Source organism: Pimephales promelas, chromosome 22 (assembly GCF_988280905.1).
Source record: "Pimephales promelas chromosome 22, fPimPro1.hap1.1, whole genome shotgun sequence".
Taxonomy (NCBI): domain Eukaryota; kingdom Metazoa; phylum Chordata; class Actinopteri; order Cypriniformes; family Leuciscidae; genus Pimephales; species Pimephales promelas.
The window spans coordinates 7,597,406-7,624,609 of record NC_142790.1 but is presented as its reverse complement, the minus strand read 5'-3'; the positions used below and the strand labels follow the sequence as shown (position 1 = coordinate 7,624,609).

Here is a 27,204-nt window from a genome sequence, read left to right as displayed (position 1 = left end):
CTCAGAGTCGCAAGTTCCCTAGGGGAACCGATTGTGTGCAACACACCACAGCAGGTCCGGGCGTGATGGAATCATGCCCGCACTGATTAGCGCTAATGCCCTGCAGGTGCGAGAGAGAGAGGAGCGGCACTCACACAGGTTTCCTGTTTGACGAGTCAAGATAAACAAGATAAAAGGAGACAGACAGAAGGGAGAAATAGGCTCAGACGGGGGAGACACAGACGGGGAAGACACAGACGGGGAAGACACAGATGGGGAAGACACAGATGGAGGAGGCTCAGATGGAGGACCCACTGACAGGGAAGGGACAGGGGAAAGGGAGAGACGCCCATTTAAGCTTGCTGGATCAGAGTGATTGTTTGTAGGAAGCCTGCTGGTCTGAGCTATCGACTGGAACTGTGCTGGGAAAGGAGAGAGCAAAGATAAGTGAACTGATTTTATCTTATGAACATTTAAACCGCTTGAAGAGGATACAGTGAGTGTGGATCTGACTGTTGGAGGAGCTATGTGTTTCAGAGTGTGTGGAGGAGGAATTGAAAGTGAAACCCCATTTAAAGTGAGCACAACAAACAGAGCGATCTGATCAGCCCTACCGTGTGAGTGAATTGCAGTGCTTTTGCCTTATTAATACACATTGATTTTTGGCTGTGGAATTGAAGTGAACACGAGTGTGATGTGTCTTTGCTGAGAAGTAGCCCTATCCATGCTTACACGTTCGTGGAAGGATATTATATCTGCCCCCGTCAGAAGCCCAGAGTGATATAGTGAACTGAAGAGAGAGTACTGTGAATGTCTTCACCTGTTCTACTTACTGTTTGAGCCCAGAAGCATACAGCATCGCTGGTAAAATAATCGTTTAACCCACTGTCGCCCTACTGTGAACTGAGGAGAGAGTACTTTGTACTGTGAAGATCCACACCTGTTCTACTTGCTGTTTGAGCCCAGAAGCATACAGCACCACTGGTAAAGTAACCTTATGACTCACTGTCTCCCTATTGTGAACTGAAGAGAGAGTACTGTGTACTGTGAATATCCTCACCTGTTCTACTTACTGTTTGAGCCCAGAAGTATACAGCAATGCTGATAAAGTAATCGTTTAACCCACTGTCGCCCTACTGTGAACTGAAGAGAGAGAGAGTACCCTGTACTGTGAAGAATCCTTACCTGCCATACTTATTGTATGAGTCCGGAAGTCTGCAGTACTGCTGGGGGAAAAGTAAGCTTTTAATCCACTGTTCACTACCGTGCACCAATGAGAGTACCCTGTACTGTGAAGAATCCTTACCTGCCATACTTACTGTATGAGTCCGGAAGTCTGCAACATCGACGAGAGTCTCTTGAACTGTGAGAAACTCTTGGTTTAATAAAGATTGTTACTCCTTTGAAACTTATCTCTGTCTCTGTGGTCCTCTGTTGTGTGCCTGTGGTGTCGGCTCCTCACGGTGGTGGCTCGGTTAGAGGTGGGGGGGGGGGGTGGTTGGTCACCCGAGCGTTCCTCCCCTCGACCTGTGACATATGCAGCAAAGCATTTGTAAAGCCACAACACACACAACCTTGAGGCGGATGGGCTACAACACCAGAAGACCACACAGGGTACCACTCATCTCCACTACAAATAGGAAAAAGAGGCTACAATTTGCAAAAGCTCACCAAAATTGGACCGTTGAAGACTGGAAAAATGTTGACTGGTCTGATGAGTTCTGATTTCTGTTGAGACAATCAGATGGTAGAGTCAGAATTTGGCGTAAATCGAATGAGAACATGGATCCATCATGCCTTGTTACCACTGTTCAGGCTGCTGGTGGTGGTGTAATGGTGTGTGAATGTTTTCTTGGCAAACTTTAGGCCCCTTAGTGCCAATTGGGCATCGTTTAAATGCCACGACCTACCTGAGCATTGTTTTTGACCATGTCCATCCCTTTATTGCCACCATGTACCTTGAACGTATACCTTGAGCATGCCAATGAGTTCACTGTACTAAAATGGCCCCCACTTTAATAGAGCACAATAGAGCATCTTTGGGTTGTGGTGGAACAGGAGCTTCATGCCCTGGATGCGCATCCCACAAATCTCCATCAACTGCAAGATGCTATCCTATCAATATGGGCCAACATTTCTAAAGAATGCTTTCAGGCGAAAGGGGGTCAAACACCGTATTAGTAAAGCATTCCTAATGCTACGTTCACACCGGACGCGAATAGGGCATCAGGCGCGAATGATTTCAATGTTAAGTCAATGCAAAGACGCTTTACGCGCGTGAAAAATTCCTGCGGCGCGAATGAGGCGTGGAGCGCGGCGCGGAAGACGCGAATACGCCTCATTCGCACGTCAAGTTGGCGCGAATGGCGCGAATTGAGCGTTGTGCATTCACGCGTTTGACGCGAATTCGCGTCTGCCGCCCGAGTTGAAAAATCTGAACTTTGGCGTGAATTCGCGGCGCGTTAACCAATCAGGAGCCTAGCTGCTTGCTCACGTGGTGAAGTGTCTGGATGCTTCAATAAATTATTTTGTATACTAAATGCATGGTGGGATTATGCACAACAAAGCAAATGTTTCATCACTTAAAACATTATTTCTATATACGAGACATGTTTATTTTGTATTGAATGTTATTCATTCCATATCTAGAAATAGTATTATGTTGTAAAGACAATCAACATATGTGCATAAATTCGTGTCTGGACGTGAGAGAGAGAAAAAAATCACAGGACAGGTTAATAACTTTTGAAGGCTGGCTCTATTTATCATCAAAACAAAAATAAATGACAGCTAGATTAGATGGATGAGGGCGAGGGTGATCCTCGCTCAGATGCGGGACAACAGGTCATCAAACTGGGCGCGTGACAGGCGGAAGTACCGCTGACAGCGGCCGTCATCCAGCGCAGCTCCTGGAGCGAGCAAATGGTGAAACTCGCCAAACGGTTGGGCTCCGAAGGGTCCGGTGGACACAAATATACGGCGACGATGATCCCCACGCCGCTGTTCTACTCTCCAGAGTAAATACAGAGCGGTAACTCTCTTGATGAATGCTCGGTCGACATAAAAACAATGGCCGCCAACGGATTTTGATTCTGACGCGCGTCACGCGCGTAAATTTCGCTTACGCGCGGCAGTTTCGCTCTTGACACGCGAATTAACACTAGTGGTCAAGCGTCAAACTAGACGCGTCAGGCGCGAATTTGACGCGCGATTCGCGTCCGGTGTGAACGTAGCATAATAATCCTTTAGGTGTGTGTGTGTTTATATATATATATATATATATATATATACAGTAAATGAACTAAATTAATGACTTTATAACAAAAATGTTCCATCACTCCACTAACTCCAACTGGATTATGACGATATGACGATATATATATATATATATATATATATGTATGTATATTCAATGCATGTTTTGATTCTTTTTTATGACCTTGGTATCATGTATGCGATCACTCTAATTTTCTCTTTCACTCTATCTTGCTCTGAGTCTACTTTAGTTTCCTGCTTTTCTCTCCTCCATGTCTTTTGTGCTGTTTTTTTTTCTTTTTTTCTTTTTTTTCAGAATCATCTCTTTCATATCTTCTGTCTGTCTAGCAGTGCATTCTTCCTCCCCTGCAGTGAATAGCACCCTTGGCTGCTGAAAAGAGAAAGCGGGTGGAATGTTTTCTAATCTGTATTCCATTTGGATCCAAGTAGTATGAAGCTAAAACTGTTCCACCCTCATATCTCATGAATATATCTTACAGCAGACACATCCAATGGACTGAGGATTAAAGGGGTCCTATCCTAAGAAATCAAGTTTCCCTTGATGTTTTCAAAACAAATGGTTTAATGTACAATGTTATGGAAACATCCAGGACTCACATTAAAGATGGATGACCCATATCTAGATGCCAGAATATCATAGTCTTCATTGTGGATTTTTATTTGACAAAAGCACCATCGCAACCACAGGGCAACATGGTAAAAATACTTAGGATACCTTAAAAGCTGCTTTGCAACACCCAACCTCTACTATTGGTTAATCATGCTGCAGTATTGTGCTGTCCATCAGTGGATGTGAACTTCTATAAATGTATAAGTATGAATAATATTAATAATTACGATGAATAATATGATTAAGATGAATTAAGATAAATAGTTAAAATAAGGGTTATGTGTAACATGATCACTGTAAAGTGTGACTGTGTTCCTGCTTCCAACATTCAGGAGGTTTTTGTGTGTGTGTGTGTGTGTGTGTGTGTGTCTGTGTGTGTAAATATGCAAATGTTTTTCAGGCATGGTCTGCACACCATGATCCTGGTCCCTCTGAGCACTCCAGGAGTGAGGAAGATAAGGCCGCTTACTGTTTTCGGACAGGACGGTGAGTTTTGATTCACACAATCTGCAGTGCCACATGAAGCTTATCAAGATCTTCAACTCATCTTTTTTTCATCTCTGTGCTTTAAAGCCTCATCTCTCACTACCGCCCCACTCCCTTATCACACCAATCTCCCTCTCAGCATTATCTGTTTGATTCTGTCTGTTCTTCTATATCTGTCTTTCCACCATATCTTTTTAGTATGTGATGACACAGATTAAAGAGGGTTCCCTTGCTTTTACTATAAAACTATTGTCTCTGTAGATGCGATCCATGGTGGCCATTTTGAGATCCACTTTGACAATGTGAAAGTTCCTGCTTCCAGCATTCTTCTTGGTGAGATTCATTCATCAGAGTGTGTGTGTGTGTGTGTGTGTGTTTGTCTGTGCACGTGCTGTATGCACCTACACTATGTGTGTGTGTGTGTGTGTGTGTGTGTGTGTTTGTGTGTGTGAGTATGTTTGTGTAGTGTTCTTGCAGATTAATAAGCCCACAAAAACAATAACTTCAGTGCCCTGGGCACCTCACAGGGATAAAATAAGCTTTATTGGAATGCTAGGAATTAATTTATTAAACCATAATAGATATGGAAGCACTTAACTTAACACTTGCCTTATGGGTATTCACTGTTTTGTTTAACCTATTTTTTTATACCCATGGCTGGTTATAAAATGACTCAATTTGCCACGCACAGATTTACGCTTGATATATAATATATTTTTGCATTACTATTTGTGGAGCTGTCTGATTAATGTATGGTTGCCATTTGATTCATTGATTAGATAAGTTGTTTACTCTCTGATTGTTTTTTTCTAGGTGAGGGTCGGGGCTTTGAAATCGCCCAGGGACGGCTGGGACCAGGTAGACTTCATCACTGCATGAGGGCTGTGGGGCTCGCAGAGTGGGCACTGGAACTGCTATGCCAACGTGCTGCTCATAGACAAGCCTTTGGAAAGAGACTGTACCAACATGTACGTATGTGATTGACTTAAAGTCTGTTGTTTTTGTTTGTTAATTGCACTACTTTGTTAGGCCTGTCATGATAGTCAATAAATCAATTAATCGCACGGTAAAAAAAATTAGCTTGATTATTTTTCCGGCCACGCTTGTTTGCTTTCCTCGTCTCTCTCTCTCTCTACCAAAGAGACTGGATGACAACTCTCAGATCCTTAGCGTGAACTAGAGCTTAGATTCTCTGCTCAAGCTCTAGCTTGACCCGACCCAGCCCGACACTATCCTCCGGCCCTTTATCTAGTGGAGACGTGCACTCCCAACGCAATAGAGTGCAGCGCGGCATTAGATAATAAAACGATTCACGGAACTCCCACAATCTAGAAATATATATGAATAAAACATATAAAAACTAATACATTTTATTCATCTGTTGCAGAAAAGCAACATGAACAACTAAAACAAAATGGAAACGATTTGCAGGCCCAGAGTTTCTATTCATAACATGTTTGCAGCGTTGAGCGATGTAGCCAATCACAGACATATGTGTTGATTTCTTGAACGAAATGGCCAATCAGAAGCATTTACGATACGATTTGAGTGCTGAATTCTGTATTATAACACCCAAAGTAATTATGATTATAACACCCAAAGTGTTGATATTAAGAAAGATTGATTCTGCAGTCAGCTTCATTAATATAAAAGAGATGTGTGAAATCGCGATGAACTCTCAGCTTTTTAGGAGTAATTAAGGGAGCGCACTTTGCACGCATTCACGCCAGACCGTTCACGCAGTAGCCTGCTTGCTTTTATGTTAAATTAACAGTGGTTTGTGTTAATGCTTTAATAAGAAATAATTTATCATAGGGTAGGGTGGGGTCGGGTTTTTGTTTACATCCATTTTATTAATTGTTTTTGGTATTTTTTCAAGTGCATTTTTTGTTAACAGAAACATTGCTTTTATTGTTTTTGGTTGTTTTGTTCATTTATTGTGGGTATTTAAAATGTTTTCCATTTTCAGTATTAAATAGTCTTTAGAAATAAAAGTTCTTTGAAAAGGTGTACCTGCATTATTATAATGACAATATTATCGTTTATCGCAATAATTTCTTGGACAATTATCGTCCAGCAAAATTTGTTATTGTGACAGGCCTTTTACTTTGGATATTTTGTAGATTAGACTCTTTGATGCACAACCCAACATTATCATTAGAAAAAATGAATGAATGAATGTACATTCTTTCATTCAAAGTCAAATTCAAGTTTATTTTTAGAGCATATTTAAAACAACAGAAGTTGACCAAAGTGCAATACATCCAATCCTTAAATGTATTAAAAAACAGTGAATGGAGGCCAGTAAAGGAGAAATGTGATCACGTTTACGTAACCTTTTTAATAGTCTAGCTGCAGCATTCAACACCAACTGCAGGCGTGAGAGAGATGCCTGGCTGACAGCAGCATAGTGGGCATTACAATAGCCCAATCGAGAGGGGGTGAAAACATGTATAACTCTTTCAAAGTCTTTAAATGACAAAAAAGGTTTCACTTCAGATAAGAGCCATGAAAACGGGCTTTAACCATAGAATTTATCCGTTTTTCAAGTTTAAAATCACTGTCCATGGTTACTCCCAAATTTTTAATGGAGGATTTGACGTACGGAAGTAAGGAACCCAATTCTGTGTCGTGGGCCACATGGGTACTACTTGGGCCAAATATCACAATTTCTCAAGTCACAAGTTTTTTTTATCACAAGTTTTACTCTTGTTAAAATGTAAAATGAATTAATCAGTCAATCAATCAGTCTGTCCATCCATCCATCCATTACACATTGCTTAATTTGTGTATTTTAAATATACTGAATTGCAGCATCATCATTACAAATGTATAATTACAATAATTTAAATACTGTTCATTAATTAAGTGTGTTTTAGTTTACATTAAATGCTTGTCATATTGTGTAATGTCATATATTGTCATATAATATAACTGCTTTACATTTAAAAATGTAAAGGGGAAAAAGTGCAAGTTCCATATAAAATAAATTTTAACGACAGTAAAATTTTGATTACAATTTAAATGCAGCTAAATATCCAAAAACATCCTGTTCGCAAATAAGCATTTTATAAGCAAATACCAATTAAGTATATTATTTTTGTAATATGCACATTTTATAATAGTATGCTTCGTTGTGCTTCTTTTTCACAAGGGTATCCTGTTGTAGAGAAAGTTATTTTATGTGTGTCAGGATTATCTAATAGACCATGGAATGGAAGAGTCTTCTGTTTAAATATCATTGTGCATCGAGAGTCTTAGACCTCAATTATGCAAGATGCTTGCCAGAGGAATCTTTCGGAATCTGCTGTGATTGACCTCTGGCTGGCCTCACCGCATAGCAACCGGCTCATTACTGACACCCAGTGGATGAGCTTTTTACATCAGCTGGTGCATTTTTAATTCGTGCATCAATACTGTATTTATTTTGTTTGGTTTAATGTGTGTAATATATTCAGTGTGTTATTGTTCAGTGTTTGTTTCTGTTTCTAGGAGGTGATTGCTCATTGGATAGCAGAGTGTCGAATCGCCATTGCACAGACTCGTCTGTTAACATTACATGCTGCTCATACACTGGACACACAGGGCAACAAGGCTGCAAGACAACAGGTAAAGTTTATTGTTACTTTGCCATTATCATTCTTTTTTTTTTTTTTTTTTTTTCTTTGACATGATGGTACATTTTCTGCACTTGAAATATTTAAAGTGACTTTAAAGTCTGTCTCACTCTTTTCTGTCTGTCTCTCATGCTTTTAAACATCTCAGTCACTCCCACTTAATGCATGAACTGAAACTCCAATAGATGATGGGAGATGTGCAGAAATCATTGTATGATTACAAATATTAGTAGGTCCTGACACGTATTTTCCAACTCCAATAGAGTTAAAGAGTCTTAAAATTCCTTAACTTTTTTGTTATCTACATGTATATTAAAATCACCAACAATTAGGACTTTATCCTCAGCCAGTACCAACTCTGATAGAAAGTCAGCAAATTCTTTGATAAAGTCTGTATAATGGCCTGGTGGCCTGTATACAGTAGCCAGTGCAAATCTCAAACATGATTTATAATTTACATTAGATATTAATACATTAAAGGTATAGCGGAGGATCTTTCCGAATTTTAGAGAAGACCCGCCCTCTCCAATTTTTAAAAAAAATGCACATGGACAAACACAACACTCTTGCTCCCGAGAGGGAACGTCTATTACGCCTTACACAATTATGTTGCAAATTATAAACTAACTCAAAAACATTCATAAAAAAGACAACATGTCAAATGCCCTTCCATGTTTTATTTACTTATTTTACTGATCGATTGAGTGACCGAGGACTCAAGACATGGTATGTACAACCTTGTATCACACAAAATACGTTCTGAGGAAACTATTTTGCAAATCGCAATTACGTTACATGGCAACATATAAGCAGTGCTATTACGTTGGTCCTTAACCTAATATGTCTCATTGTTAATAATACGTTATTTTTATACATAGTTGCATATGTAATGGAGAAGTAGCTTGTTGCATTTGTGTAATAATAAACACACAAGGTTTTAGAATATGAACACATGAACACACAAGGAGAATATTTCAGGGTGATACCATTTATCATTTGGTCAAAAGGCTACTTTAGACAAATTGAGATGTTTACTGTGTCTGTGCATGACTTGTGTCAGGGTTAGCATTGCTAAGTAGCTTGCATTAACTTTTACTAGTGATTTTAAATGGATTTCTCCAAAAGAAAATCCTCCGCTATACCTTTAAGCACCAACACTTCAAAATAATAAAGCCTCTAAGTGCCATTTGAAATTTTCTTCTAAAATTATCATTTTTATCAAGCTTGTATATTTAAGTTCAGTAATTTCACTTAAATGGCAATGAAGATTACCTATTAATTGCCATTTAAGTGAAATTACTGAACTTAAATATACAAGCTTGATAAAAATGACCATTCTAGAAGAAAATTTCAAATGGCATTTAGAGGCTTTTGCATCTGAACTCTTCATATACTGTGTATATTATGTATATGTATATGTATACGTAAACATGGACATGGATCCATCATGCCTTGTTACCACTGTGCAGTCTGGTGGTGGTGGTGTAATGGTTTGGGGGATGTTTTCTTGTCACACTTTAGGCCCCTTAGTACCAATTGGGCATCGTTTAAATGCCACAGCCTACCCGAGCATTGTTTCTGAACATGTCCATCCCTTTATAGCCACCACGTACCCATCCTCCGATGGCTACTTCCAGCAGGATAATGCAGCATGTCACAAAGCTTGAATAATTTCAAATTGGTTTCAAGAACACGACAATGAGTTCACTGTACTAAAATTGCCCCCACTGTCACCAGATCTCACCCCAATAGAGCATCTTTGGGATGTGGTGGAACGGGAGCTTCGTGCCCTGGATGTGCATCCCACAAATCTCCATCAACTGCAAGATGCTATCCTATCAATATTGGCCAACATTTCTAAAGAATGCTTTCAGCACCTTGTTGAATCAATGCCACATAGAATTAAGGCAGTTCTGTAGGCGAAAGGGGGTCAAACACAGTATTAGTCTACTTCAGCCGAACAATGTACAGTGTTCACTTTGTCAATGTACAGCTTGTCGCATCCAAAGCAGTATCTAAAGCACTTGCACTCTTACAATTAGCCTCAATTAAAGTTTGGATGCGTGTCTCTATTTCTGAAATCTTATCTGAAATATCTCCCTCCATTTAAATAGTAAATGGTAAAATGAAAAGTGAGATTGATCACATGTAAATCCTGTGCTGACAGAGAAGGCTATGTTATACTTTACATGAAGTGCAAGTGATAATAAGAGGAGATGATGACATAACTCACCATGTTTGTTTAACTAACTAATACTCCCCACAGTTGTTTGATGGATTTGTAAATATCTCAAGCGAAATAAATAAAAGTATTGTGCTCCCCTGGGAACATTTTAAAAAGCATTGAAATATAGTGGTAGTTCCCTTGCATGAAACGCAAAAGCCATGAAATGTATTTTTTTTTTCATTTTTCGTTTCATCATCCCATTTTCCCTAGACATCAAAAAGTTTGAAAGTGCTTATGTAAATGCCCCTCTAAAAAGTTAACTATTAATTAAATACTGGCCAGGGTCACAGACTAACTTTTCCGTTAAGAAATTGACATGTTTATTCACACAGACTGCTTAATGCTGCTAGACAGTGGTGTTTATGTAGTACAAAGATAATATCCTCATATACTAAAAACACATGTCTTAATTCAGTTCCCCTTCCAGCCATCGACTCCCTCCATTTACACACTTTTCACCGTCTGCCATGTGTTCCATTGCAGCTGTGGCATGGGCCATTTGCTCAACTTGCAGTTCTCTAGGTTCAGCCAGAATTGTAGGTCTCCATATCCCACTGCCTGTAGTCATGGTAACACAGCATTCGGGCTTCAGCTAATAGAGATGAAACATATTCTTGTAGCGATTCTGTTAATGTTAGCCTACCTCCTTCATGAACCAACACCTTATGTTTGATTCATATTGTGGGTTTGGAGAAAAGCCAAACACCTTAAGTACTACTCCTGCTGGGAAGGTTTTAAAAGTAGATACATCACTGTATACAGCCTGTTTCTGAATTCTACACATTGGTTTATAATGAGGCCCGGTCCTCTAGCAGATGGGCGAACATAATTTAGATTTCATATTTATCTTCTCATGTCTGGGTATTCAAAATTAAATGTCTTGTTGGATGCATACCAGATCCATACAAATCTATAATTGTACGAAAAATCCGAGGATTATGTTAGTGAGATGGAATCTTATTAGCTTTTACTGCATGTTCCTGTGGAGATGTCTGTGCCTGTAAGGTCCCAGTGTGGTACTTTTTAATTAAACCACTCTCAAATTAAGGACATAAGCAAAACAAACACATGCACACACACACACACACACACACACAGATCTGTTTGCCACCCATAATATCTTGACCTTGTGACTTTTTTTTTCTTCTTTATTAGATTGCTATGATAAAGGTGGCAGCAGGCCGGATGGCGAGTAAGGTGGTGGACTGTGCCATTCAAGTTTACGGTGGTGCAGGCGTGTCTGATGACTTCCCACTTGCAGAAATGTGAGTAAAATATTGTTTCTGGAAAACATGTGAAAATCATATTTTCATTTGCGGAATTTTTGTAGGTGAGGTAAATGAGTTTCTAAATTATTTCAAATATCATGGAATTTCCATAAAATACGATTGAAACACATCACTTTTATCTTGAAGAAAATACCATGTGGTGTACTGAATATACAGTGCCATTTAAGTATGAATATATGAATCAAGGTTTCAAGGTTTTGGAATGTATAGGGATGTTATTTAGTTAACATCTGCGATTATTGTTTTTCAAAACGCATGCACAGAAGCCGCTTCTCGGAACAGCATGCAGTATCGAAATTAGGTTTTTCTTTTTTTTCTTTTTTTTTTTTTTTGTGAGATAGTGAATTATGTCAGAATGCCCATTTTTGTGTGTCTGATCTGCTTCAGATCTTAAAGAGTAACTAAACCCCTGGTCAGAGCCTGACTCCACCCACTAGCAATATTTGAAAAATGCTGAAAAAATGGGCAGACCCCAGCGGGGCCAGGGGGCGTGCACCTGAGACCCGCCGTGAGTGACAGCTGCTGTCAGACTCTAAAATAGAGAAAGACTGGAGTGACGCAAGTAGCTGCCTTTGCAACAGAGCGGACATTTGAAGTCGAGGACTTTTCTCCCTCACCTTCACCTGAAGTGGATGAGGGTGAATTGTATGTAGACACCGGGCCAAATCCATTCGAGCCGCTGGCTCAAACTGCGGTCTTAACTCCCGCATCGCGACCGGTATCTGATGAGTTTTGTCGTCGAGTTGATCTCAATAGCGCACGCTCTGTGGGCATGTATTCATATTGATATTCTGCCGCTATGTGAAAAAATCCAGCAAAATGCAACGGCTCGTTTGTCGACCCCAGAGGATTAACTTTATCCTAACCATAAATTGTGATTAAAATATCCATGAAAATATCCAGACGTCCATGCAGGACGAGCAGTGTTTGGCACTGCGTGTGCAGCTGTGTGGAGAAGCCCATGTCCACCTCTATTCCGTTACTATCCTGATCACTGTACTAAACACTGATAAATCTATGCTAACTTGAAGCTATCCTAACTGTACTATGCTACTAGCTACACAAAATAATCTAAATTATCTATATAATGCTATGCTAAATAGATGCAACAATACTCTATCCTGATCGTTTTCAAAAATAATCTAAATAATCAAAATAACTATATAAATGCTATGCTAACTAGATGCTAATATATGCTATCCTGATCGTTTTCAATACTCATAAATCCAACTCCTGACTCGCTACAGTAGTTTTGACGGAACCAGATGCTTTTATACCAGGGGCTGCCAAGGGCGTGGTGAGCTCGCACCAAGGGCGTGACAGAGTGGCGTCTGAGAGTTCCCTACGTCAGAAAGTACCCCTGCTGCAGGAGCTTTCCGTTTAACCTGAAGAGGGCAGCACTCAGACGTTTTTACACCATATATTTGAAAATCAAAACACTTTATACTCAATTGTCAAAAAATGTAATCGAATCAATGAACAGCATTTATGAAGCTCCATTCTTACAGATCATTAACTAAAAAAAGTTGTTTTGGTGTTTAGTTACCCTTTAAAGCGACACCACAGCCTAAAAACAAGCTGCTGTCAGTGTCATTTATGTTATTGAAAGAACAAAAGAAAAAGAACATCATTCACTGCTCTTGATCTGAATAACTTGTAGCTTAAGTAAGGATTTATCTGTATGAATGGGTGAGTGTGAGGCAAATTGTAAAGCCCCCCACCCCACACACACACACATTTAATTACTTTTCTTAATTTCTGTAATATATACTGAATCTGTTAAAAGTTATTTAAAAGTAGTTATATATTATAAAGTATCAAAATAGGTTTTTTTTTAAATTACATATTAATGTTAGTTAATTAATTGTTATTGTTTATTAAATTTTGCATTCATTGTTGATATTTACTAATATAGTTAACTTATGTTGCAATTATTATTAATGTGATGTATAATAATTGTATATAAAATAATTATACTAGTGTTAAGAGTATAATTATTATTTATTGATTATGATAATAATGATTACAATTTGTAATTATTATAATTTTATACCATAAACAATCAACCTTTGTACAGCTGTTTGTATTTGATAGCTGTTTGAGAATTACTACAAGTTTTTTGTGATGTGCTATAGCATTAAAATGATTTTTGTGTGGTTATATGTTTATATAGGTATGCTTATGCACGGACTCTACGCATAGCTGACGGACCTGATGAGGTCCATTTGTCCTCCATTGCTCGCCTGGAGCTCAGAGACCAACAGAGACGAGCCCAAGCTAAACTCTGATTCACCTTAAATCAGCCAAACACATAAACCACTCAATTAATTGTTTAAAAAATGACTCAACGCAATCTTGGAAGAACAAATATTAGATTCCAAGTGACCTACTTTAACAGAAATAAACAATTAATCATACTCTTATCATTTATGGGATATCACAAGTACATACACAATATAAAGAAAATATTTGAAAGTTCAAGTTGTGTCTTTAATTGAAATGTGACTACTTTGTAATTTAATGCAGATCAAATATTATTAGAATTTAATGTATGTAATATGTTTTTTTAATGTTTTTTTTTAATTCTATAATCAAAAGTGCCTGTTTGCGAAATGGGAATACAGCACATTATAGAGCACATTCAGTTCATAGCAATAAAAGTGTTTTTGTTAACTAACTGCACTCTTCCTCTCTTACACACGGGCTATCCACTAACCACCAGATTTAAAGCAGCATTTTACCCATTGCAACATTAATCTTTATTGAAAGGGGATCATGTATGTAGTCGAAATGTAAAATAATTTTTTAATTTGGTGCCCTCTTGACCGAGAAAAGACCAAAATAACCAAGGGGCGCCTTTGTCTTAAAAAACTACAGTTCCCAGAATGCCCCAAAATTGCACAGCTCCTCAAGCCACACCCACTAACCCACCCACCCACCGGAACAGCGCAAACAGAGACGCAAACACACTCTAAAGGCCCGTACACACCGGGACGAATATCAGCGCGCGTTATTTGTCAGCGTTTTTCAACGCGTTTTTTGTGTTCACACCCAAGCGTTTTTCGCTGACGATAAGCCGAATGAACATGCAAATTCATTCCCTGACATTAGATGGCGCTTAATGTAAAACAGAAATAATAATAGAATACTATACTAGGGTGATCATATTCATGTCTCAATGTTTTATTATGACAGATAGAAAAAAACCGAATGAAATAATGATAGAAATAATGTCTTCTGTATTAGAAAAATATATAGGCCTAAATAATAAATAACTAAAAGAAATGCCTCCAAATGTAACAAAAAATAGCTCTTACAAACTTACAAAAACGAACTAACAAAATCTATTTATATCTTTAGTTTTCATTCTCTTTATCTTGTTTTTCTTCCTCGTCCACCTTGTTTGCCCATCTATATTTTGCTGTAGAACTGATCTTTCCCAGCAGTTTTTGTTTGAAACCCAGGACATTTCAGGACATCTCAACTCAGATTTCTATAAAGCACAAAGTGACCGTTTTACTCATGTCCCGGGAAAACAGGACTGTTGGTCACCCTATACTATACTAATATTACAGAAATACTAATATAAATATTATCTTATAGCTCTTTGTGCTCCGAGACCAGCAGCTCAACATCTTGCCCATAGGTATCTTATCTCTTCTTCGCCGTATGTGTGCTCGGCAAGACCGTTTTGTGTTTGAGCGCCCTCAAGTTGTGTTTTACTGTAATTTCAGAAGTACCAGACACGTGAGCAAACCCGCCGATCTCAAACCAAAAAAACGAACCCGAGGCGTTTTTTTAAAAATGACGCTTTTACGCGTGCCGTTTTTCGCGTCGGTGTGAACACTCACATTGGCGCCCATTGTTTAGTCACGAGGCGTTAAACGTCGACGAATAACGTGCGCGAAATTCGTCCCGGTGTGAACAGGCCTTAACGTCTACAACGCTAACATTAGCTTTCACCAGAGTAAGAGTTTGAAATTCATTTCAAACAAAATGTCTAGTTAGTTGGCTGTGGCGAGCAGGACGATCGAGGGCGAGGGATGTAAGAGGAAGGCGCGCTGCGCGAGGCCGGTAGCGTGAGTGATAATGAAAGACAGCTGTGAGGCGCGCGCCGGTGCGTCTCTCATGAAGTAGCGAATGCTTAAAATGGGGAGCGACGACGGCAGATCGAGAGAGAAACAGGCCTGATTTTATGTTTATTTGTTTCTGTTGTGTGTAACGCTGGCTTACTTTCGTTTTGTATTTGTTCATTTTACTATTAAAATGTTTAAATGTTTGCCGGTTCATGCCTCTTTCTTCCCACAACAACAAACCCCGTTCACGTTACATTTGTAAACACATAAGCGCCAGTGAATTACTCCGCATTTGTATTTATTTCTGTATGGTGAATTACTGCATGATACCTGGATGTTTAGTCAGGCGAAACTATCACAACACAAACGTCCGTGTGCTCGTCTGATTCAGAGATTTCCTCCAGGAGAAATTGCCATCGTTGAAATTCTCTGCAGCAGACGGGCTGTGTCCGTAGGACGTAGCACGCAGCGAGAGTACAGGCAACAGCAGGCCGCCGAGCTCGACCCAGTCCGGGCGTCTCGACCGACAGCCAGGCGTCTCCTGCTCCTCCATCAGCCTCAGCTGCTCTAAACTATACTGCAGCTCGTAAAGATAGCCACGAACATCGGATTCGAGCAGCAGACTTTCAAAACCCTCTTCTTCCATATCATGTTTAGTTTCTTCCATCATTATCATAACTTCATATCTCCACAGGGCTTGTTAGCTTAGCTTCCAAACAAGATGGCGGATATTGATTTCAGTCTCTGCAAGTGAAGTCCCACCCACTGATCTGTAATAGGCTTGTAGGGTGAGTGGGTGCCACACCCTTGAATAATAATGAGCTAATCATTGTAGTCTGTTGACATTTCAATGAAATGTGACTTCCTGCTTATCATGACGCAAAATGACGATTTTTACGTCACGATAAGCAGGAAATAAAACACTTAAATCCTTATTTCTCCCATCTCAGGGGGAAATAAGGGAATAAACCATGACCATTCAAAAATATGACTGGGTTTCTAAAGATACAAAGCTTAATGCAAATGGGTGAAGTGACCCTTTAAGCAGACAGGTGTGAAGAATGTGTGTGTTAAATATTGCATCTCTTCATGTCTCTGTCATGGCTTCCTCACTGAATTTCCATCCCACCTAATCAGATCTTGTTTAGTTGTCCTTAAGCCTGGTGTGTTTATAAAAGCCCTAGTGCTTGTGTGTGTGTGTTTGAGTGTTTTATGTCGGTTGGCCTAGTGCTATGTCACTAAATGGATTACTTAGTGCATTTTCTCAGCCTCTCCTTCAGAACTGGAGGAACATTATGCACAGATGGGTTAGTAGTTTGGTACCTTATATAGACATATGCATGCACACACAGACAAAAATGGGCCGTCTGTTGCTGTAGATGAAGTCTGAGTGTTTTCTCTCGAATTGGGCATCGCCGATCTCTCTGCCAAAGTGCTCTGGCAGAGTCTGCAAGCATACTGGCTTTTTGCTGGTCTTGCATAACCAGGCAAGTCTGCTTTACTTTTGCAGTGGACTCCAAAAATCGTCCACTTAGGCAGGAAACCACTGTTTGACCAACATCTAAATATGAATAAAATAAGCTGTGTACCCCTACTCCCAGACGGCAAAGCCAGCCAATCAGATTAGAGCTTGCCAGATTGAGAAAATTCTTTCCCAGCAATCAGACAGTCAGTGTACTTTTTAGATATTAAACATTTTATAATGATTAAAGACTATTTAGCATTTTTTTCTCCAAATATTAATTTAAACCTTTGACGTTTGAAATAATCGGTTTTATGTGAAGTAGTTCAAACCATCCACATTGAAGAAAGGTTATTTAAACAGGAATCTACAAAAGATAGATAGATAGCTAGATTTAGATATATTGTATCAGTTCAAGCAGTGTACAGTAGACTTATATAACTTAGTACAACATTGTTCCAAATCCTATTATCAAAATATAATTAAACTATAAACTTTCTTTTAAATGAGTATTATGCAGGTTTTGAAGCTTAGTATGCTGCATATATGTTCATATTTAAGTATTTGTGTGTGCTGTTTAATTCTGAGTTCTGGGACCGTCCAAATCCTGTTATTAATTAGCAATAACATGATCTGCACAACAGAGTCTACCCTCTTTAAGTACATATCTCAGATTTGAATGAGTTAGAAAGTCATCAGGAAGTCCAGCAGAAGTAAGTGTGGGTCTGGTGCGTCAAAGAACATCTCATGAGCATGTATTATTCCTCACATTCTTCTTTCTCTTGGGTGCACTTCTTCTGGACCTCTTCTTCACAGACTAAAATAGAGAAGGAGTTGTACTTATACCCTTTGACACTGAATCGTCAGAAATGTGTGTATGTTTGAGAGATCTCACCTTTAATGCAGCCACTTTTGGATGGGTAACATCCTCGAACTGTCTATGCACACTTACAACCTGTCGCAGGATAATAATAATAATATCATAGTACCATTTTGATAAATTGCACTATTATTGTTTTTAAGTCTCTTAAGTCACTTGCGATTTAAAATGTTATTGTGGCTGTCATGGATATGCACCTTTAGTGGGTTAGTTGCGTGGTTGTGGGCAAGAAGTGAGTAAGAGCCGATACGAGACCTGTTGGGCTTCTTCCTACTGGCATTCAAATGTCGCCTCGACCTATCTGTCTAAAGTACAGAACAGAAAGCACATGAACTTTTATACCGTCTCACGGTTTCCGCCGAGAGTACAAAATGTGTTTCTCTTATGTTACATGTATGTGTTTCTCACCTGGATGAGTGTGTTTGGAGATCCTTTGACTGAGTAAGATCCAGGCCGTTGAGTGAGTTGAGCTTGTCTTCGCATCCTCACCTGAGAACAGAGAATAGATGTTGGCAAATTTTTGCCTTATGGTCAAAGAAAAAGTCACATTATAAATGTTTATTATTAAAAAAATAAATAAAACAAACCATAAATAAAAATTGCATCCCAGTTTTTACAAAAATATTAAGGAGCACAAATATTTTCAACATTGATGATAATAAATGTTTCTTGAGCACCAGATACAATGAAGGATACAATGAAGACTGGAATAATGATTGTTGAATGTTTTGCCATCACGGAAATAAATAAAATTTTTAAATATAGTAAAATAGTATACTATTTTTTATTGTAATAAGGTTTCACAATATTACAGTTTTTATTGTATTTTTGATCAAATAAATGTGTGAACATAGTGACTTTTTAAATCATTAATCTTACTGACACCAAACGCTTAAACTGTATGCCACAGACTCACCAGAGAAGTGTAGGGGTCTTCTTCAACCTATGAAAGGACATGAAAGAGGATTGTTATTGGGATATGAATTATTTTAACAGCAACTTATTGATTCAAACTAGTGTTTATCTGGCCTCCACGGCTGGTTTTGTAAAGATGGCAATCTTTGGAGATTGTTTGTTTAGAAAACAATCCACAATAGTGACCGTTTGAGCTAGACAGTTGGTCTGTTTAATTTCCATCTCTCTGGAGTCTGTATATTACTAAATAAATATTGATCAAAGCTCTGATAATTGGCCACTATATAATACTTCTCCGTGCACATACTGTATATTCTCTGTAATTAATACTTTTCTTCATGACCAACCACTATTTAGTTTTATTAAATTATTTATTTGTTAAATTCAAAACTTATTTTAAGTTGACTAAAATAAATAAGATTAAACTCTCCTGGCACTCCTACTCCTTCCTTCATTTCATCCCTTTCTTTCCACCTCAATATCTTAAAATGTACTGCATTCACTTAAAACTATTTAGACATTAAACAAATGCAGTGTTTATGATGATTCATTTTTTATTAAACAGCTAGAGTGGCAGCACATAGTTCCCTAGAAATTACTGTTTCAGAAATCCAAGAAAAAGAAACCACTGTTTTCCCAAGTACTGTTGAACTATGGAAATTCATCTGAACCTACCAAATTGAAGTTGAAGTGCAACCGTAGAGAGTACAGTACATGTATGTTTGTGTGATAATTCACACACAGGTGTGTGTATTCATGCCTGTATGTTAGCTCTGGACATGAGACAGAAGAAATGGAAAATGTAGTTAGTGGAAAGTCAAGTAGCACTCTGGCACATTGAAATGCCATGGAAAGTTGGAGACGTTTGTTATTTTCAGGGTATTTTGGAATGACAGACTATTGAGTCACAGCTCTTCAGACTCCACGGTAGCGAAGAGTGAAATGGCATCTGTGTCTGTGGTTCTGACCCTTCAAACACATCTGGTCAGTGTCTTTACTGCCTCCTTCAATATCTAAAAATACTCATAATGTCTCATGGCCAGTATAATTGCCCTATTCTCTTGCTTTGCCATTGTGACGCAAAACCAAGCTGGAATGGAAACTTGTGGGTTAGCATTCCAAGGCTTTTACTGTAGTCCAGTGTAGACCTCAAACTACAAAATCTTGTTTCTTATATTAAGTTCAGCCTGAATTTAACTTTAAGCACAGTTGTATTTTGATGTAATGTGCTGTTAATATGTAATTAATGTGTTATAAATGTGAAGACACAAGAAACTCAACTGTACTAGTACCACTAAAAAGCACTTTAAGCAAACTATGATGCATCCCAAATGGAGCATACTGTGTTCTTCAGCCATGCAAGATCTCAAACCAGACCTTACCTTGACTTCTGTAACCTGTGTGCCGGCACAGTCCACACTTCTGCCCATGCAGTCCAGAGTATGTGTAAGCAGACAACCCTGTAGACAAAGCAGGCAGACCCATAGCATTGTGGCCATAGCTGCAGGAGCGTGTTAGAGTTAAGAGATCAGAGGCTCTGTGGAGCTCCCTCTCTTAGTGCAATAGTTTTATACTCCCAGTCCTAATGGAGACCATATGGAGATGAGAGAGAAAAGACCATGCCAACCACACGCACACACATACATACACACATCCGCAGTTGTCTACATAGCAGAGAAACCTCGGACATATTCGAGCAGTTAGAAGAACTGAAACCCAAAAGCTTGCAACCACAGAAAACACACATTCTTATAGGACATAGACAAATATATCATACACACTAGCAAATAGATAGTGTCAGTTATTGATTACAGTGTATCCTATACAGAGAAAGTTTGTTGTAACTGAAAAGTAATATAGGTAACTTTTATGCCAAAAGTTTCTAAAGAGATGGAGGAATTTGTGGGGTTGTTTGAATCTTCTTTAGCAGCTTTCTGTGGCCACATAATAATCATATTCCAGCCTCTGGAACATAGCGAGGTTGCTTTGAAGTTACAGTGTTCTTATAAAAGTTATGTTCAAAGTGTTCACTTATTGTCCCATGCAGATAAAAGAACTACAAAGCTTTTAAATAAACAACACACTTTGACATATGTGTGCACACTTACAAACGCATATTTAAATCTCAGACACATGGACATGGCATGGTAAAGGCAAACATCCAGTCCCAGGGCTGAAGAGATGGCCAGGAACACTGGTTTGGCAGTTTTCAAGAATTTCAGATTTACTTCTAAACAACACTGACTGCAGTGCGGTGGCGTTTGAGAGCTTTCTATCCTTTTTTCTTTGATTTTGTTTCTTTTCTTTGTTTCTTTTCCCCCTACGTTACGGTTTAAAAAAAATACAGTGCCAGTATGGAACCTACGCAAGGAACGGCCTGCTTATCCCTTCGTAATGGGTGCAGGTGTGTACCAGAGGCGGGTGTAACAGTTGAAGATTTGTTGGTCGCGGTAGGAGAGAAGGTTGGTTTTGATAACATAATCTCTGGCTCGCGAATGAACAAAGCAGTCGTAGTGTTTCAGCCCGTTCTCATCCTTTAACGTCATATAGAGCGCTATATGCAAAAACGGCGCTATACTACGCACATGGCACCCTTTATCGTTAATATAACACGCGAACCTAAAGGCCAATTTATACTTCTGCGATGAGGGTATGCCGTAATGTGCGGCGTTGGCTACGCACGTAGGCGACGCCGTATGAGCATTTATACTTCTGCGTTCAGGTCTTGTTGCTCTGCAGTACTGCTCCGAAACGCTAGTTAGCGGCGGAGAGTTTTAATGTTCCACTGTGTTTAGTTTCCTCGCGGCTATGGTACTATAAGCAATAGCGACTGAAAGAGAGTGGATCATGTTGGAGTTGGAGCTTATTGAGGTGGAAAAACAGTTAATTTTAGTGAAATTACTAAAACTGAAAGGCAGAAATGAGAGAAGACGTCGGAGGAGATGGTACGTGTGGAAATCATAGACAGTGATGGAAATGCGTGAGAAGGTACGTGCGGAAATTCGTCGGAGGAAATGCGATGCTACCAAGCCGACCAATCAGCGATCTTGCGGTCCGCGTCGTCGCGACGTGTAGTTACATTTTTGAGGTATGGGACACGTCTGTGCGTATGCTACGCCGTACCTACTGCGCGCACCCTACGCAGAAGTATAAATTGGCCTTAAGACGTCATAAATCCTTACCCTACCCCACGCCTAAACTTAGCCCTCCCAGCGCGTGTTATATTAACGATAACGGGTGCCATGTGCGTAGTATAGCGCCGTTTTTGCATATAGCGTTCTATATGACGTTAAAGGATGAGAATGCGTTGAGTGTTTTTGAAAGCTGAAGCTTTGGTGAATAAATTGACTGTGGACGGATTGTGGGTGAAAGAAGCTTTTGCTCCGGTTTCACCGCTGTCTGCCCCAGCTACTAAAATCACAATCTCAAATGTCCCGCCGTTTGTTTCCAGCGACGCAATAGTAAAAGAACTTCTACGATTTGGGAAAATCGCAAGCCCCATGAGAATGATCCCATTAGGATGCAAAAATGCGGCGCTAAAGCATGTATTGTCTTTTCGACGTAAATTTTTTATGTTTCTAAGCTCCCAAGATCGATCTTTAGAAGTTTCCTTTAGAGTTAAACACGAAGATAATTCGTATATGGTGTACGCGAGCACGGACAGTTTAAAATGTTTTGATTGTGGCGATGTCGGACATAAGCGCTTCACGTGTCCGCATTCTTTCAGCTTAAGAAATATATCACATCTGCTAGGCAAAAATTGAAAATGGTTGGTAAAGAACCACTAACGAGGGGGAAAGCTAAAGACTCATAATGGGTTACACTTTTTATTTAATTTCTCTGTTTTCTTTCCTCTCTCTTTCTGATGGAGATCTTGAATGTGAATGGGATTAGGGATATGAAAAAAAGTGCATTTCTTTCTGAAATTATTAATTTGAAAGATTTATATGTTATCTTTTTTTGCAAGAAACCCACAGCAATTCAGACAACGAAGTTGATTGGGGGCTATGGTGGAGGGGAGAGCATTTTCTTAGTCATGGGAATAATTTAAGTGCTGAGGTAGCAATTCTTTTTGCCCCTTCTCTCAATTGCAGTAATTTGTGGAAAAATGAATTGGTACCTGGAAGACTCTTGATTGTTAGAGCTGAAATACATAAATATAAATTTCATTTTTTTGTATATTTATGCTCCAAATATAGGCATTGAGAGAACAAGGCTCTTTTCTAAATTAGAACAGTTCTTAAGACAACAAGACGCTGGAGATTTCGTTGTTTGTGGTGGAGACTGGAACTGCACCTTACATTTTATAATAGATAGGACTGGGGAAGAACCACATCAAATGCCAGCTACTTGTCATGCACGATTAGTAAAGAATTTTCATTTATCAGATGTATGGAGAGAAAATAATTCATTAGTTACACAGTACTCTTGGATGAGTTTTATTAATAATACATTTTCTGCTGCTCGTTTAGACCGGTTCTATCTATCTCATAATATGAGGAACAGGACTTTGAATTCAACCATTACTCCTCTCCCTTTTTCAGACCATCTAACTAATCACATTTGAATGTAGTCTCATAGCAAAAACTTATAAAAGTTCTTATTGGCATTTTAATGTTAAAGTGTTAGAAGACACTTTCTTTTGTGAAAACTTTAAGTTTAAAGAACTTTGTGTTTAAAGAAAACATTAGAGAGTTTGGAGCAAGAACTCAACATTATTGAAGGGAATATGACTGTAAATGCCTCTCCTAACTTGAAGGATATGTGGTCTGAAAAGAAACACTGTTTGAATTTAATCCTTGATGAAAAAGTCAAAGGAGAACTTATAAAAAAAATCGGTTTCTAACAAAAAGAGACATTGATGCTCCTACGTCCTTCTTTTTTAATTTATAACGGAAAACTAAGCATGGAAAAAAGATGTTGTTTTTAAAAGATAAGGATGGACATCTTGTTTCAGACCCGGAGAGGATGCGCAGACTTGCAGTGGATTTCTATACTGAACTATATTCTGCTGAGTCCTTAAATGAGCAATGTAGACACGAACTTTTACGAGATCTTCCTGAGATATCTACAGAAAAACAACAACTTTTGGAAGCACAACTTACTTTTAATGAACTGACCTCAGCAGTAATGGATCTCTCATCAGGGCGGGCACCAGGAATTGATGCAGAGTTTTATAAACTTCCTGCAGAGTTTTATAAACACTTTTGGACTGTTATTGGTCATGTTTTTTGGGGGTTTTTTTAAGTTGTTCAGAAATGTGTAAGTGACAGATGCCTAACAAGAAGTTGTCAGCGTGCTATCTTAACATTACTTACAAAAAAGGGAGATTTGACGCTACTAAAAAATTGGAGACCTGAAGCTCTCTTATGTTCAGAGTATAAGATTCTCTCTAAGTGTCTTGCTAGAAGGTTAAATGATGTATTACATGAAATTATTCATACAGACCAATCATATTGTATAAAGGGCAGATCTATTGCAGATAATTTACATCTGATGCGGGATCTGTATGACTATGCCTTTTACAACAATGTCGATGTTGGGACCAAGAGAAAGCCTTTGACAGAGTTGACCATCACTTTCTTTTTGAGACTCTTAAGGCTTTTTGGATTTGGAGAAAATTTAATTTCATGGATTAAATTGCTTTATAATGCTTTATAATCTTGCTTGATAAAAATAGGTGGGGGTCTCAGTGTCCCCATAAAGGTTCGGAGGGGTATAAGGCAAGGTTGCCCTATCTCAGGGCATCTTTATAGTATTGCTTATGAGCCGTTACTCTGTAAATTAAGAAGAGAATTAATGGGGCTGCAAATCAGAGAAATAGATTCTTCACAGTTTATTAAAATGTCTGCATATGATGATCTTACAGTCTTAATAAGAGGTAATCAAGATATTAATGTTCTCAAAAATTGTTTAGAAACTTATGAAAAAGCATCTTCTGCGAAAGTTAATTGGGGCAAAAGTGTGGCAGTGTGGTGTGGGCATGACAATAATGGTCCCATCCTTCCTGGAGAGTTGCAGTGGGGAAGGGAAGGTTTTAAATATTTAGGAGTGTTTTAGGATCTGTAGAGTACAGGAAAAAGAATTGGGAGGGACTAGTGGAGAGAACGTGTTCGGTTATCTCGATGGAAATGGTTGCTCCTATGGTTATCCTACAGGGGTAGAGTTTTGGTCTGTAATAATCTCATTGCTGCTACTTTATGGCATAAAATGAAGATATTAGAACCTCCAGAAGAACTGATAGTGGACATTCAGAAAAAAATAGTTGATTTCTTTTGGTCTGGGTGTCACTGGCTAAAAGCACCAGTACTTTATTTGCCCAGGTCCTCCTGAGAAGAGCAGGTGAAATGGGTTATGATCGTCAACTTTTCCTAATGGACTTTAATAAGCTGGACTTAACTGGTCTATCATCATTCTACAGGTCAATGTTGAGAGCGTGGACTCTTTTAAAAGTCTGCAGAGATCTAAATGGTGAACAGAGCCAGTGGTTACTGGAAGAACCTTTAACCCAATCTTTAACCCAAAAATTGATTTGGATGTTCTAAAATCAACTTCTGTGAGGCATGCTTTATGCTCTGCAAAAATGTTAAAGATTGGACACTTACTGAATGAAGATGGATGGATTTCTGCAGAGACTCTGGCTACCAAGCTTGGCATAAAATCAGTCCGAGTTGTGCAGAGGCTGTTGAACTATCTTTATGAGTGTATGCCGGTGGACTGTAGAGACTCTTTATTTTTACACAAAAAAAGAAAATGCAGTTTCTTCTTTCCTAGAACTGGATATTACAGCTGCGACTGGATTGTGGCAAGAAAGTTAAGGTGGCATTTTATCCTTCAAGACACCTCAACTGGGGAGTTTCACAGAAATTGGGAAAATAGCTACTCACATGCTGTGTGTAAACAGCCCATTCTCACCCCCAAGGCGTCACTTAACTGACGCCTTGGGAAGCATTTGGACATGCTTCAATATCTGACGCTTTAGGCGCCCTTTAGCGTCAGTTAGATGACGCCCTAGGATCGCGTGTGCCCTACCCCCACCCCACACCTAAACCTAACCGCGTCCTCTAACTGACGCTAAAGGGACCCTGACCCTGACCCTGGGGACCTACAGTGGCGTGTTGTACATGGTATTATAGCTACAGACAGATACAGAGCACATTTTGATCCACTAGCGGGGATGGGATGTCCGTTCTGTGAACAGCAGGAGACCGTTTTTCATTTGTTTGCTGACTGTAGTAGATTATTGCCTCTTTTTGAAATTCTTGGAGGCTGGTGTCAAACATTAGGAGAAGACTTCACACTTGAGTTGTGTATCTATGGACCCAAATATAAACGCAGCAATAAAATTCATCTACTCAATTTTATTTTTGGACAAGCAAAGTTAGCTGTTTGGCTCTCTCGTAAAAGTAAAATAGGAGGTATGGGACAAACTGATGTGGTACTGATTTACGAGGGTTTGATGAAGTCAAGATTGAGAATAGAATTTAAATACTATCGACTGAATGAGAATATTGAAAGATTGAATTTCAAGTGGGCTATTAATAAGTGTATTTGTGATGTTGACTGCAATGGTGAGTTACAAATATATGTATAATATTATATGATCATAATGCTTGTAAAAGTTTTATAGGTGGTTGTTATTTATTGTTTTCTTTGTTGGTGAAATAATTGATTGAAGATTGTTTTTATTTTTTGTAATTAAAGTTGTTCAAATGTAAAGGTCTCTCTCTCTCTCTCATAATGATGTTGAATATTAGATGTTTATATTTCCCTCAAATAAATATTCTGGGTTCAATACAAACACTTATGACATACTGTTGATTGCCACAAATTATTGGTGCACTTTATAAAAACTAAATTTTATTCTATTGAATTGCCAAATTTCAAATAAATTGTGTTATGGTTTTAGTGTGAAACATGAGGGGTAAGTGCAAATGTTATTTGTTCTAATCAACATTGTCACAAATGCTGTTGATTGAGTTTAACTTTTATTTTACCCAAAATATTGGTTGCCAAGATGTTGCTATGCCGTTGCTATAGTTTTCGTTTTCTAGGCTGTTGCTATGTGATCTGTACGGTGTTATGGATTGCTAGGTGATTACATCCTGCTGCTCCATGTAAAAAGAGCGAACCCCAAGGTCTCTGTGATTGTAATCTTTATATATACGGCATTGTAAATGGATTGGATTTTTTACCTGTTTAATCATCTGCCAAGAAAAATCTGCTTGTCTATTTGTTTTGAAAGAAAAATTGTGGCATGCATCTGAAGACGGATAAGGAAAACATCCCAAAGAGCTTGAGTTGCAGTATAAGTGCACACTTGTCGACATCTCATCCCTCACAGGAGGGCATTTGAGTTTTGAAAGAAGGGATTAAACATTGAGAAT

General features: G+C 38.8%; 2 protein-coding genes across 2 annotated transcripts in view; one reads left to right on the top strand and one right to left on the bottom strand.

The window, feature by feature from the left end:
* The window catches only part of acad11 (acyl-CoA dehydrogenase family, member 11), a 103,742-nt gene extending 87,979 nt beyond the window's left edge, over positions 1 to 15,763 (top strand). The window contains exons 15-20 of the mRNA XM_039666429.2: positions 4,266 to 4,351; positions 4,613 to 4,684; positions 5,165 to 5,319; positions 7,844 to 7,960; positions 11,351 to 11,460; positions 13,658 to 15,763. Of these exons, the coding sequence (XP_039522363.1) occupies positions 4,266 to 4,351; positions 4,613 to 4,684; positions 5,165 to 5,319; positions 7,844 to 7,960; positions 11,351 to 11,460; positions 13,658 to 13,772 (655 nt within the window). The 3' untranslated portion in view covers positions 13,773 to 15,763. The remainder of the gene's footprint in view (positions 1 to 4,265; positions 4,352 to 4,612; positions 4,685 to 5,164; positions 5,320 to 7,843; positions 7,961 to 11,350; positions 11,461 to 13,657) is intronic.
* A 1,638-nt stretch (positions 15,764 to 17,401) lies between these two features.
* On the bottom strand, positions 17,402 to 20,368 carry LOC120476116 (uncharacterized). The gene is made up of 6 exons (XM_039667076.2): positions 20,200 to 20,368; positions 18,819 to 18,845; positions 18,311 to 18,391; positions 18,100 to 18,207; positions 17,918 to 17,977; positions 17,402 to 17,839 (listed from the first exon to the last, which is right to left on the bottom strand). Exons 1-6 carry the CDS (start codon positions 20,314 to 20,316, stop codon positions 17,768 to 17,770), a joined length of 465 nt encoding a protein of 154 aa, XP_039523010.2. The 5' UTR covers positions 20,317 to 20,368; the 3' UTR covers positions 17,402 to 17,767.
* Between the last annotated feature and the right edge of the window lie 6,836 nt (positions 20,369 to 27,204).

Bases quoted from the DNA above. Each gene is read 5' to 3' on its own strand.
- LOC120476116 (XM_039667076.2), bottom strand. From the start codon at position 20,316: ATGGCCACAATGCTATGGGTCTGCCTGCTTTGTCTACAGGGTTGTCTG. The intron at 18,846-20,199 runs GTAAGGTCTGGT...GTCCTTTCATAG, and splicing joins CACAGGTTACAGAAGTCAAG to GTTGAAGAAGACCCCTACAC. The intron at 17,978-18,099 runs GTGCATATCCAT...ATCCTGCGACAG, and splicing joins ACGCAACTAACCCACTAAAG to GTTGTAAGTGTGCATAGACA.